At 35.3% G+C, this 15261-nt stretch overlaps 1 protein-coding gene across 1 annotated transcript; it reads left to right on the top strand.

Moving 5' to 3' along the window:
* The first annotated feature begins 496 nt into the window (after window positions 1-496).
* On the top strand, window positions 497-10468 carry LOC128203087 (octopamine receptor-like). Its single transcript, XM_052904356.1, has 3 exons — window positions 497-845; window positions 4719-4949; window positions 5732-10468. The coding sequence occupies exons 1-3, from the start codon at window positions 509-511 to the stop codon at window positions 6865-6867; spliced, it is 1704 nt and encodes a 567-aa protein (XP_052760316.1). The 5' UTR covers window positions 497-508; the 3' UTR covers window positions 6868-10468.
* Window positions 10469-15261: the final 4793 nt, after the last annotated feature.

The raw sequence follows: 15261 nt of genomic DNA, 5'->3' as shown, positions 1-15261 counted from the left end.
GTTCATGAATACGTAGCTTAGTGCAATTCCATGACGTTTCGTATACAGCGGCCTTACTATTCGGAAACAATAATAAATAATGGAAATTTTATTGTTTCCTGATATTGGATACAGCGGTGTACTTTGAAAACGAGTCTCGCTAGCATATGTTTGACGCCACATCTAGCAATACTGCAAAGATGATATACCTCTCTAAGTGAACAAACCATCAAAGTCAAACAAATACTTTTTATTTCGCTGTTTTTATTCGTTATATCCTTGAGTAAAGTAAACAGTAATGCATAAACGATAGACTTGTTAAATCGGAACTATGACATATCGATAAACTGAGATGCAAGCTACGATCAAAACTTCTTTACAATGCTATAAGTGTAACTGTAAAATGATATCTGTTGAACTGAAATGTGCATAAGTGAGATAAGGGAAAGCTACTGTCATAGTGATGTCATACAGTGATGCAATCCTTCGTGAAATATGAAACAGACTTCACATATGTGATTCAGGACTAATGTTAAGTCATTTGAATTCTCAGAACGATAAATTACGTAAAACAGTAAAGCACGTCTGGCGCAGTTGTACAACATTTCAAGTCTACAAACAAAAATCACAAGTTCGAGTGAGATTGAAAACTATGAGTTATTCAGGAAATACCACCACCCGGACGATAGCAGCTTTGCCGCCGGCAGAAGACATTCCTTCGGCAAATAGAGTAATAAAAGGAATTGTTCTAAGTGTATTAATCAGTGTGAGCTTGATTGGGAACCTGTCCCTCTGGATTGTGGTCCTCCGATCCCGGGTGCTAAGGACATTGACTAGCATGTTTATTCTTGGTCTGTCCACTGCAGGTAAGAACTTCATGAAGATGTTAAAATTTAAAATACAGGTTGATGTTGATACTTTATAACGCAGACAAATTACGTTATGATTATTTTCAAGGAAGTAAATGTGGTACTTGCGCTAATATTGTGATTTGAATCAAAATCTGATCATGCAATAATCTTTTCTAGATACAAAAGCATTGCATTGATAATAAATGTATATTTTATTGTCATGGAGTTATAAATCGTTCCAAACCAAACATATAACTTTCCGACTGTCCTATACTGATTTCATTTGATTGGATTGAAACTGTAGGTCCATTTCATCTTGAAAGATAAACACGTTTTTATTTTCTTCTAATATTTATCATGTTTTTGTACAAACATTTACCGAAATTTATTTTAATCTATCAGTAAGGATTTTTATTTTAAAATAAATTTCAGAATAACAGTTTATTTATTGCTCTGTCGAAAAGAATGGGACTTTATTAAATGTTTAAGCAAACAACATATGATTTGCCTTTATAAAATCAACATGTATGGCACTTATTGTAATTCTATAGACACAAGATTGTTGGACAATGCTGATTTAGAAGCTCTCTTCTGCTAAAAACCGTGCACTTATTGCATTAATGTTCCATTGTGTTTTATAGAATCGGATGGCCAATGAGCGAGCCGTTCGCTGATAGCTCCATTAAGACAAATACTCAATTTTGATGCCTCGTGGCCACTTGTAATTTTCGTATTATTTGTAAAAAAATGTTTTTAAATTATCAGCATGTTTTATGTATTGAACGTTTGTAGTTTTTATGAATGCTTGACAAAACAAGTAAGGAACTTCTTACTGATTAGAAGAAATACTATGTATTTAATTGATGCTTAATAAGACAATAAGAGTCAGACAACAGATAAAATCTAAATAGACGTTTTCTGATATCTCCATTAGCCAAAACATTTTAAATGTGATACCGTGTTACTTTTGCTTTATTCAAACAACAACTGATTACCGAATATTTGTAGCTCAAATAAGGAATAAAAGTATGCATTGAGTACCCCCCCCCCCAACCTCACTCACTTCCTGCTCATTTTTGTATAGGTGACCCCCCCCCCCCTTATCATTTTAACTAAGTTGACAAAACACCCCTTAAGATGTTTACAAGGCGAAAAACACACCCCTAAAGTTTTAAAAGGGTTCAGTAAATGAAATTGATGTGAGCTACGGATTTTAAAAATGACAAATATATATACTTAAAATATATAATATAATGAACAGTAAAGAGACAGTTTTTGTAAAGTAGTGCATTTTATCGCTCTTTATATAGCAAATATTCATTTCAAAGACGTGCATGTGTTAATCTATATGTAATTGTGCTTCATGAACTTTGTTTTGAGTTTGCATTTTGTCAGAAAATTTATTAAATGAATAGTTTCAATTTATAACATGTACTAAGTGTTGCCTGATATCACGAATAAATTGAGTACGGGTTTGAGTATATATCATCTTTACTTTCCAATACCTCAAGCACTAGTCAAAGTAAGCTTATCCTTAAGACAAACTGTTTCCTTTCATCCCGGAATATCTTGACAACAACTATAATCAATATTTACATAAAACTTTGTTGCGCTAAACAAGATGCATTATCTTTCTCTAGATGTTCGTCAATTAAATAAGGACTCATGAACTTCTTTGTTGAATATCCAAATGAGGAACACCATTAATTTCCGAATAAAAATCATTCATGAAATCCTTCGGTCAATATATATATCAATACAGAACTGTTTGACCTCCCGTTGGAAAAATGTCCCTGTTGCAGAAACATAGTTTTATAATATAATATTAAACATATGCCATCCATAAAATATGAATTTAGAAAAAAAAATAAGCAGTTAAAGTTTAACAAACAAAAACTTTATCAGAGATGTGTGGATTTTCCGTTGACATTCAAATGGAAAGGTAATTTAGATTTATGAATATGTTTGTATGCCAATATGTATGAAACTTTGTGGCCTCTTCAAATATGTGATAAGTTATATTGAAACAAAGTAAAATAATCCGTAACGATTCTTAAACTCATTCCCTGGGTACATTTATATTGATATTTATCTTTAAATAGAAGAATTCACCATAAAGCCACAACCCATTGCTGTTAAGAAATTGCCAAGCTGTTTTGCACCTAAATAAAATCCTTATCTTGTTGCACTTTCGCTTTTTCAAGAATGCAAAAGCTCTCATAACACCTGCACGTGTATGAATGGAATACTCATCTTATCATTGCTAGAGATTGATTCTTTAACAAGAGAGCCATGTCAAAACTATTTCGTTAGATTTTCTAAGCTCTATTCACGTAATATGCTTGCTAAAGATTGATCCTTTAAAACACAAAAAAACTCGATTTATATAAGACTTTTACTCCTTCTAACACACTTTTGCATTTTGGCATTTATTGACTGGTAGAATTTGACATCAGCTTATTTGCATGATTTGTTTTTCCGTTTTTCAAAAAAGCTACAGATGGTGGCACTATAAAGTTGGTAAGAGTATACATACGATCCTAAACAATCCAGGCTCGGAAAAAAACGCTGTTTGAAATTTTCTTGCATAAATCGTAATATGTGTCCTCATTTACTCAATATTTAACAGCAGTTAAAATGAATGCCATCTTATTATTCCAACTAAACCTCCATGCCCCAATTTCTCGTAATATCATCAAGCAAATTATGTTGAATCATCGTATCGTTTAGTCAAATTACTTGCTTAAACTTGTTTTTTGCTAAACAAAAAGTACTTCATCGTGAATATTGGGGACAGGAGTGAGTCAAGTACTAGTAACTGAACCGACAATCCGAATAATTATTATATACCCATTATAAATCCACACGCAATACATATCGCAAACTACGGTAGTCCGCATTCCACTCTTGTGACGTCACGTCATAACAAGTATCGTTGCGCGATGTTAAATTGACGTCATAAAACAAAATATTGCGTCGTTAAAATGACATTTATTATGAGAGCATGTGGCTTTTAAGTAATCTAGTAATGTATATAATAAAAGGGTTATTAGTACTCCGTTTTGATCCGGAATGCCTTGCACCTCGTGAAATCCGAATCTGCAAAAATCACATCGAGTCGAATACAACCTCCCGGATCAAAATAACCCTATTTTATACACAAGCTCTTTAGGGTTGCGGGGGTCGTACCTGTTGTGTACCATATTGCTAAACACATCATTCAATAATTATGGCGTGCGGTGTAAGAAGATAGCGTTTTAATTTATCCGCACAGTAGTTATAGAACGGGTATGGCTATTTTACTTGTTACCGTTTCGATTTCGATATCTGAGTTAATGTGTAGACAAAATCAAATAAAAACTCTCACACATGGACAAAGTCATTAACCTCCATACAATTTCATGGCCCTGAGCCACGTATTAATTAACAACGGATAAAAAGAAACACAAGAAACATATCAGTGATGTAACATTTAACTGTTCTTAAAGCCAAATGGAGAACAAATTTTGCCACGTATAAAACTGTTGTATAAGCCTAGTGACAATTACTAGTCTATTTACATTGCATCGATTTATATTATACCGGTACTGTATCAATTACATATCTCCTAGCAGTTTATTTATAAGTTATTCTAGCACTTTCAGCATGTGTGTCTAAGAAATAAAATATCTCGAGCCTATCCTGATTAATTTTTGCATCCATAAACGTGAACGGCGTTAAAATCAAACACAACAGAAACAATACTGTAAGTTCATCCTCATTCTCCTGCGCTACTTATGTATTACCGGCGAGTTCAATGGATGTTCAACCTACGAACCGTCCGACCTTAAGTATATGTAGCAATAGTTATAAACTTTTATTATAACTCTGAAATTGTTTTCATTTCAGATTTACTGGTTGCGACAGTAAACATGCCCTTGACTGTGTATACCATAGTGATGGGAGAATGGAACCTGGGATACAACGCATGCGTACTGGCAGGGTTTATCAACATGCTGACCTTAGTAACAAGCGTCATGTCGTTATGCAACATTTCTTTAAATAGATACGTCATGGTCTGCCACCCATCGAAGTTCAAGAACATTTATACAGTTCGAAACGCTGTGCTCATGATAATAGGTAAGATACATCTCATTGTGGTTCATCATATCATAACTCATTAAAAAACACCCTTGATAAGTACATACATTGTTTAACTAAGGATATATTGAATCCAAATTCTGATCTGCAGATACACCCACCAAGATATTCTGCTTAGGTTTGCAACATTAGATTTTGTTGTGTTTCCTAATGTTACTTTTCGTTAGGGGTAATTTAAAGAGCGTATTTTCCGGTTTAAAAGGATAGTTAAGGTAGATTTTTTAAATACACTATCATTTGAAACGTTAAACTTGGTTTATTTGTATGATAAAGTATTTAAAATATTTGTAATTGCTTCCTTTAAAAGTACATTATTCAATCGCATAGAAAACTATGCTTGAATGCATGGAATCGTGATAAAGTCGATCATTTATATCAATAAAATGTAGCGGTCAGCAATGGCGTTTGTTTATACAAATACACTATTTAATCTTACCAGTATGATGCAGACTGACGGTCATCGAAAATCGACTCATACTATATTATTCGTTATTAATATACATGGCATGCAAGCTTGGTTGAAAATATTTATAATATGAGAATTTTATTTTTAAAAAAATAAACTGCTTAGTACCGCGTTAAAACGGCTTACTCGCCTTCATTAAGTTTCGATACTTATCTATAACTTGTCAATTTTCCACTCCCTTTTGTAACTGTCTTTATCATTTTGCATTAAACAAACTAAACAATTTAATATGTTGCGGCCAAGAATGTTCATATGAAAATTTGTAGTTGATTTATATAATTTATTTTCGTTTCAGGTGTATTCACACTGTCTACATTTTTGTCAACATTTCCACTGATTGGCTGGTCAGAGTATGTGTACACGCCCACTCACTCGTTCTGCTTCGCTGATTGGGTAAACCACATGTCATACGCCTTCTTTATGATTGGTTGCTGCTTTGGAATACCGTTTAGTGTAATGACCGTTTGTAATGTATGCATAATTCGTACAGTTCGAAATAGTCGACTAAGAGTGAAGACCAATTTTCGAAATTTAAGCTCGTCGAAGGATTCATATTTTCGAAGAACTCGAAATACCACAATCAGAAACGATGTCAGTAGTATGTACGAAGACAGGAAAGCAGCTGGTTTCATGAGTTCATCATTCAATCTTTCTGGTATCCAAAATATGAACTCAAAAGGTAGAATGTACGAAAGCATCGAAAAAGACATATCAATCATTGAAATTGAAGATGCAATGGACGAAAGCGAAACTGCCAAAAATAACCATGCAATGGAAAAAATGGACAACAATATTAACGACACAAACCGAAAGATGACTAAGGAATCAAATACAACAAAGAAAGTTAGTACAGTATCAGACAAAACTCTAGCGGCGTCAATGTTTCGAACAAACCTACCAGGGCACAAGAACAATATAGCACTTGAAAAAAGTAACATTTCTGACGTTTACAGTCATGACAATCGAAATACAGTTCCGTTTGCGACCAATAATTTATTTTTACATCCTTACAGGAAATCAATAGCTGAACAGTCGCGCCGAAATCCTCGTCCCTTGTCTGAACCCAACTCAAAGGTGTTTATCAAAACAGGATTCTCCAGTCCTGTAGCTATTAGTCTAAGAGCCGTGTCGATGCGCCAAAGACAGCCGTTACGTAGAAGGGAGGAACTACGGCTAGCGTTATCATTAACTGTTGTTGTAGTTGTTTTTGTCATATGTTGGTTGCCTTACTGTGTGTCTATGCTATTGTCTATATTCGCAAGCGGGGACATTCCAAGAGAGTTTCACACGTTCACGCTGTTGATAGGTTATGCAAATAGCGGATGCAATCCCATTATTTACGGCGTAATGAACGAACGTTTCAAGGTTGGCTTTAAACGTCTGTTTTGTTTCTGGCGTCAATCTTCCGACTTTTCAATACGTAGCGCATAAAGTAAACCTATTGAGTTACAAAACTGTCTTAGTAAACAACAGTTTTGGAAGTGTACCGTATTATATCATGCATAGGACGCACTTTTTTACCCCCAATTATCGTCTTAAAAATTGCCTGCGTCCTTTCTATGCTATTAGAATTTCATCTGTTTTTTTCCAAGTCCATTTCAGGTCGAAAATATCGGACCGGGGAAGAACGCGGTAATAGTAAGTATCTGTACTGCGTCACCGAAGTGAACAACTGACATAGGTTAAATCATGCAAGTTAACACACACAGAAATATATTGAAAGTTTACTTTAAAATGATTTATTGAAAAATAAATTGAAAACAAACACGAGTGTTTACTTTTTTACAAAAGGGACGCTACTCACAAAAACTCGATGTGAGTCAGCACTTGATTGAGTTATAACGGCAACGGAAAATCGGGAAAGGAGGTATTTATCAATTAATCGTTGTTCATGATTTTAATGTTTCGATATTTTACAAAACATTTTGTTGTATGTTACTGTTTTAAAAAAATAATAAAGGAATGTGCATAACGCAAAGTAGCATTATTGTCACTATCAAATCTTTTCAAATGTGCGAAGGTGTGAAAAACACCCGCAGTCTGTCATCAGAAAAACATCAATAGAACGAACTATTGCGATGGTAATACCGTATTGTTGTTCGCACTTTACCCGAGGTGCCTTCTGCTGGCAAGGCTAATTACCGACACGCAATAATTATGCTGACATGCTTTAATCCGCGCAGCGACAAGCCTTATCAAAACAATCATTAGTTTTGACAATACACAGTTTTGCAACGGTTGCAACGGTTGACTGTCATTCAGAGGGCATGTCCGGAGATGCAACGGTTGCAACGGTTGACTGTCAGTCAGAACTAGTCTATTACAGCATTTGTATAAGTCTTATATTATGCGTGAATGTTCTCAAAATGACAAGACATATATCAATCATTGTTGTGTACGTTTAATTACCGAAATACGACGATTATTATCGAAATACACTAGACACTTACCAAAATATGCCTTTTATACAATTTTTTTTTTTTTTTTTTACTTCAATATATGTTATAAATACTTAACCAACCTCAATTTTTCGGCTCCGATTTTGACATTTTTCCGCTGCGTCCTATCTTATATATTAAGGGGTTTTACCCGTTTTCTCATCGATTTTTTTGCCTGCGTCCTATCTATGCTAGCGTCCTATACATGATATAATACGATACATGATATAATACGGTACTTGGAAATGCATTCATACTGAAGTATGTATTGATATATTCCATTTACTGCATGAATATTTTTATGAAAAATTAAAGAAACAAGTACAGTACTGGGGAGTTGAAACATAAACCCCGTTTTATGGCACAGGGTCAACAAAAGGAAATAGAACACTAAAACAAGCGATCACAAACCAGAAACATAGAACAACAGCACAAAACGCTATAAACAACACGCTACATATATACACAACTTACATGTCAAAGTTATCTAATATATGAAATTAAACCAAAACAACGTCATTGAGCCGACATTTTAACAAGGTTTCCAACGTTTAAGTTAAGTTATTATTATATCAATGAAGTTATACTACATGGTCATTGATGGCACGATTGGATATCGCGAAAAGGTAAACGCGGTTCAAAGTAAACTCGTTTTTTTGTTTTAATTTTACAAAGTGTTTTAACGAAGTCTTAATGGAAATCTCACATGGAGGTTCTTGAGATATATGTTGTCCGTTACATAATTGTTTGTAAAATAACTGCGGGAAAATGCTCCTATTGTATGAAATAAATGCTTTTCATTACATATTACACATCACTTTTCAGGTAAAAATGATAAATTGTAATCATACTAAACAGAGATTGCATATACACCGGAAGCTTCGGATATTTAATATCATCTCGCTTAAAAATACTTTGATAGGGCAATTTGCAAACAAACAAATATTAATACTGCAGTTGTTTCAAATGTACATGCACATACATATTTGGCAAGAAATGAGTCCCACTGTGTGCCGTGTTTTGTGCATTTCTTGATCTTGTTTTATCTTGTTATCTAGGAACGAGCCATTTTATGCGAAAATGCATGGAACGCAGTCATATAAGACTGCTGACAAAAGTAGATCGCAGATTACTTTATTTAAGTTCAAACATTGATTTTTATGCATTTTTTTTAAACATTTAGTAACGCTTTAAGCCATAAAACGGAAATATGAATATTTTCGATCTGATCTTTTGTCAGCGGTTTTGTATACTGGTTTGCAGATATTTACGCAAAAATTGCTCAATCTAAGATAAAGAAATAAAAAAGTTGTAAAACGGTATATCTGTGAGAGTGTAGCTTTAATGTCTTCTGCAAAGAAAACAGACTTAATTTCTAGCTAAAATGTAAATATATTTTGTTATTACGGCGTTGTTTGTCTTTTCCGACGAATTGTTATGTTACACGGCCTCTTCATTGATTATGTCAATTGTCCATTAAAAAGATATTTTATGTGTCCTTCAAAATTAATGTATTTAAAACACGGTAGGATGCGCATTTCATTAGTGATTGATTTTATATAAAACTTTTTTAGCAGGAAAACATGCAAAATTAAACACAATTAGGTGTTGCGGCAAATTATTTTCGTGCGTTTTATGTGTCATTTTATTAATCCAATTTTCTGTTTTTGTTGTTCAGCTGCGAGCGAAACAGTAGGACGCCTTGTACAATATTCCAATATTACTGTATCTTCGTGCTGTTAAAGCTCATTAACCTTTACCCATGTTCCTGCTATACATAAGTGCATTTTATAGTTATTGTCATTCAATAGTAATCTTTTTATTTAATACTATCACAATGCTGCATATTGTAAGGGTCGGGTTTAAAAAAGATGGCTTCGTTGCTTTTTTTAACCTTTCTTAGGCATTCTATGAATTAAATCACAAAATGAAAAGGTTTTCCTCTAAATGCCTCCAAATACAACGGAATATAATAAAACTAACCAGTCTCCATGTATTTTATAACAGTGGTCAGTCATGCATACATATACTCACTTGGTATATTACCTTTAAGAATAGAAACTGGGTGGTATCCAGGTGAACCTGCGGATGCAAGACTTTGTAGGCTATGCGATGCCCAAGGGGTTTAAAATTAGCATTTTGTATTAAAGTGCTCATTGTACACTTATACAAGAATTTCATGCTTTGGTTCTGTGCTTTCTGTAGATCGTTTCACTAATCTTACTGACGTTGAAAAATAAGCGTTTTTAATGAATAACAAAATAAGACAGTTAGCGAAGTACACCGTGAAAGCTAATGCTCTAAGGAGAAGTACACTATATGCATAGCATTAATACGTGTCTTTAAACTTTGTATTAAACATTTATATGTTTCAACATTGCATAAACGACCAAGTATCCTCATTTAACTGTAGGAAGTTAGATAAACACATTAACTGTTCGGTATTCTGGAAATTATTATGATTAATTTAATTTTTAATAGTACACACTATTTGCTAAAGAGAAACAGCACCTCGACTAACATAACTATATATGTTAATATATGTACCAATGCTTGAGAAATGTTAACATTAAGGTGACTTATAGTCCCGATGAACCGGGTGTTATCATCATTTAAGTATGTATTGTGAATATCATTTGTGTTATGCACATGTCACTATAATAAACAACTTACTTACTTACTTACTTACTTACTTACTTACTGACTTACTTATACTGATTTTCAATGTTTTGATATCTGAGTTACATCTGGTTTACCATTTACTCAGATATTGGGTTTTCGTAAATGAGTAGAAATACATATGACCAATGATTTCAACGGAATTTTAGTACTCTTCCCTTGCCTCCGTAAAATATTTTCACAAAATATGTTTTTTTGATAAAGTACACGTGAATTTATCAAAGAAAATCTTGATGCACAAGCGGGAAAATGTTCAATGAAATAAATCGTATTCATATATAACATAAAGTGAAACACGTACTTCAGATACTGAAACATACTTCATCATGACCTTTCCTGAAAGCTGCTTTACTTTCTGAATAGTTCGAAATGATTTGTGTAATAATTTGGTTATAGAACCCCAAACCAGGAAGAATCATTTTTAAAAGTTAAGATAGTACTGTGAGTCAAAACTCTTTCTTAATATAAACCTAAACAATATACAATCGTACTATACTTATTTTTCAAACAAACAGACGACCTCCTTAACTCGACCGTAAGGTAAGATACGAATCTTTATCCAGCTCTCTGGGGGCTGACAAATTGAACGCTGCCCAAAATGTAATGTTTTGTATACATCCTGATTATTATGCCCCCTTTTGAAAAAAGTGGGGTATATTGTTTTGCACATGTCGGTCGGTCTGTCTGTCTGTCGGTCGGTCGGAATACCAAATGGTTTCCGATCAATAACTTGTTTAATATGTATTCGCAAGTTTAATCTACATGTGTGCATGCGTGCATGTGTGTGTGTATGTGTGCATGCGTGCATGTGTGTGTGTATGTGTGCATGTGTGCATGTGTGTGTGTGTATGTGTGCATGCGTGCATGTGTGTGTGCATGCGTGCATGTGTATGTGTATGTGTGCATGCGTGCATGTGTGTGTGTATGTGTGCATGCGTGCATTTGTGTGTGTGTGTATGTGTGCATGCGTGCATGTGTATGTGTATGCGTGCATGCGTGCATGCGTGTGTGTGTGTGTGTGTGTGTGTGTGCGTGTGTGCGTGTGTGCGTGTGTGCGTGCATGCGTGCATGCGTGTGTGTGTGTGTGTGTGTGTGTGTGTGCATGTGTGCATGCGTGCGTGTGTGTGTGTATGTGTGCATGCGTGCGTGTGTGTGTATGTGTGCATGCGTGCATGCATGTGTGTGTGTGTGTATGTGTGCATGCGTGCATGTGTGTGTGTATGTGTGCATGCGTGCATGTGTGTGTGTGTGTGTGTGTGTGTGTGTATGTGTGCATGCGTGCATGTGTGTGTGTATGTGTGCATGCGTGCATGTGTGTGTGTATGTGTGCATGTGTGTGTGTGTATGTGTGCATGCGTGCATGTGTGTGTGTATGTGTGCATGCGTGCATGTGTGTGTGTATGTGTGCATGCGTACATGTGTGTGTGTATGTGTGCGATAATTATTTAACGACACCACCACACTATCAATGGGCGACGGCTTCAGCGAGTGCATCAGTCGTGTAAGGTTGCTGGACATTGTACACAAGTCATGATGTTAATCTGGTTAGTACTTTAGCGTGTATCTAGCGATGAGGCGAGGGATCGCACCTTTGACCCCGTGATTACAGTCATTTGTTAACAATTGTAATGTCATCGTGAAAAATCTGGATTAGGAGATGCTTTGTATATTAGTTTATTGTGCAGTATTCGGTGTTCAACTAATATTCTATCTACGGGTCCAGGAATGGCTTGTTTCCACACTTTAGCCATTTATAGGTACTAGTATTTTGACAAATTTTATATTGCATTACAAATGTTTAATTTGCATTGTGGATGGAATAATGAACAATGTCTTTGATCATAGTAACAACACATTTATTGTCAATAATATTATTTATTTATTTTTTAAATCGAGCCACTTTCAAAATGATGTCTTGTAAATGACTCCCCCACTGGATAGCGTGGCCACTCGACGGACACACGCCCTTGTCTAATTATTAAGTACGCGCCGGGTATAAATAGTTCGATATTCCGTATGTAAGTAAACAACTGTGGCGGATCCGTTGTCTAGTAACACACTTAACTGTCAATCCAGGAATCGCAGATTCGATTCCCCACCGCTCTACTAAACAAATACAAATAATCGTCTTCCGGGAGGTTCGTCAAATGGGGCTCCAGTGTGACAGTGCTATACACGTAAAAGAACCAGGGTAACTCTAGCCTGGGTTACATTCTGTCTGTGCACCATGCTCCGTAAACCTAAAATAATTAGCAATCTTATCGGAGCACTCGCCGAATGGGCAATCCCCGAGTGCGGTTATAAATAAGTTTACTCACACACACACGTGTAAGTAAACTACACATTCCATTGGAACCAGCCGAGTGCTGAATTATATAGCGATTGTGTTGTTGAAACGGATGACGCAAACATTACAGTTGGTTGCTTTTAATAAAGAAAGGCGGCTCTTTTAGGAATAAAATGTTCGGAAGTATCCTAAAATGTTTGATAACCAGTGGCGCTACTAACTGATTCCCGCATCGGGTTTGACTTAGTTTTTCACATAAGTAATTGATGTATTATATCAAATTCTAAAAAAACGCTTCTAAATGAGATGACAAATATTAGTCTAAGATTATACAATTATGTAAATATATTTATTATTATTATATATTATAAATTTATATATAATAATGTCAAGTCTAAAGATATCTTACATTTGCAAAATTGGCCTTGATAATCAATATCGACAAGGGAAATCTGAATCCGATTTCCAATTTGCGGTATATCTTTTGGGATAGGTCGTTCAGTCAGGCCTTGCTAATAAAGCTGCACTCTCACAGATTTTCCGATTTTAAAACTTTTTTTTTATTTTTTTGTCTTGAAAAGAGCAATCTTTTGCGTAAATATCTGCATACCAATGATAAAAGATTGCTGAGAAAAGATCAGATCGCGGAAACTCATATTTCTGTTCGTAAATTAATGTTTTATGGCTTAAACTGCATAAAACATCAATTTTTGAACTTAACTATAAAAATCTGCAATCCAATTTTTGTCAGCTGTCTTATATAACTGGTTTCCATGCATTTTCGCAAATATTGGCTCAAAAAATAAAACAGTTGTCAAAACCTTCAATCTGTGAGAGTGCAGATTTAAGGGAACTGTGACATTGTTGAAATAGTAAGTTTACAGAAGGGCATTTCGATAAGTTCATAGCTCTTTGTTATGTAAGAAAACACTTTTGATGTACATGATTCATTTCAACAGAAAGGAAATGAATGAGAATAGAAAAATAAAATTATCACGTTTTTATGTAAGGGAATTTCAAACAGTGTTTAAATGGTGGTCTTTTTTTATTTCTCTTTTAAATTACATTTCAATCATCTTTTACTTTTTATAAATGTACTTTTCCATTTATTCACATTTCCGTTGGAATCATTTGATATGTTAAAATGCCTGCTGTGAATAGATCACCGAACATGCAATGAACAGTTTCACTCGCACCGTTACTACTGTAAGCGGGTGCCATGATTGGTGACAGGGTTGCCCTTTCCTTACTGTCAATAACCAGTTTCTATATTACCCAGACTGCTGTAAGCAGATGTCATGTCTGTTGACAATGGAACCCATATCTTTACTGTCAATGGACAGTTTCTATCATACAAATACTGCTGTAAGCAGGTGTCATGGGTGCTGACAATGAAACCCTTATCATTACTGTCAATGGACAGTTTCTATCATACCCAGACTGCTGTAAGCAGATGTCATGTCTGTTGACAATGGAACCCTTATCTTTACTGTCAATGGACAGTTTCTATCATACAAATACTGCTGTAAGCAGGTGTCATGGGTGCTGACAATGAAACCCTTATCATTACTGTCAATGGACAGTTTCTATCATACAAATACTGCTGTAAGCAGGTGTCATGGGTGCTGACAATGAAACCCTTATCATTACTGTCAATGGACAGTTTCTATCATACCCAGACTGCTGTAAGCAGATGTCATGTCTGTTGACAATGGAACCCTTATCTTTACTGTCAATGGACAGTTTCTATCATACAAATACTGCTGTAAGCAGGTGTCATGGGTGCTGACAATGAAACCCTTATCTTTACTGTCAATGGACAGTTTCTATCATACCCAGACTGCTGTAAGCAGGTGTCATGGGTGCTGACAATGAAACCCTTATCATTACTGTCAATGGACAGTTTCTATCATACCCAGACTGCTGTAAGCAGGTGTCATGAGTGCTGACAATGAAACCCTTTATCATTTCTGTCAATGGACAGTTTCTTTCATACCCAGACTGCTGTAAGCAGGTGTCATGGGTGCTGACAATGGAACCCTTATCATTACTGTCAATGGACAGTTTCTATCATACCCATACTGCTGTAAGCAGGTGTCATGTCTGTAGACAATGGAACCCTTATCTTTACTGTCAATGGACAGTTTTTATCATACAAAGACTGCTGTAAGCAGGTGTCATGGGTGCTGACAATGGAACCCTTATCATTACTGTCAATGGACAGTTTCTATCATACCCAGACTGCTGTAAGCACGTGTCATGTCTGTTGACAATGGAACCCTTATCTTAACTGTCTATGGACAGTTTCTATCATACCCAGACTGCTGTAAGCAGGTGTCATGTCTGTTGACAATGGAACCCTTATCTTTACTGTCAATGGACAGTTTCTATCATACCCAGACTGCTGTAAGCAGGTGTCAT

This window comes from Mya arenaria, chromosome 9 (assembly GCF_026914265.1).
Source record: "Mya arenaria isolate MELC-2E11 chromosome 9, ASM2691426v1".
In the NCBI taxonomy this organism is placed as follows: Eukaryota; Metazoa; Mollusca; class Bivalvia; order Myida; family Myidae; genus Mya; species Mya arenaria.
This window is presented reverse-complemented; position numbering and strand designations above follow the sequence as displayed.

Excerpts from the sequence above, each read along its gene's own strand:
- LOC128203087 (XM_052904356.1), top strand. The coding sequence starts at position 509 with ATGTTAAGTCATTTGAATTCTCAGAACGATAAATTACGTAAAACAGTA. Across the intron at positions 846-4,718 it reads TCTTGGTCTGTCCACTGCAG|ATTTACTGGTTGCGACAGTA; the intron begins GTAAGAACTTCA and ends TTTTCATTTCAG. Across the intron at positions 4,950-5,731 it reads CGCTGTGCTCATGATAATAG|GTGTATTCACACTGTCTACA; the intron begins GTAAGATACATC and ends TTTTCGTTTCAG.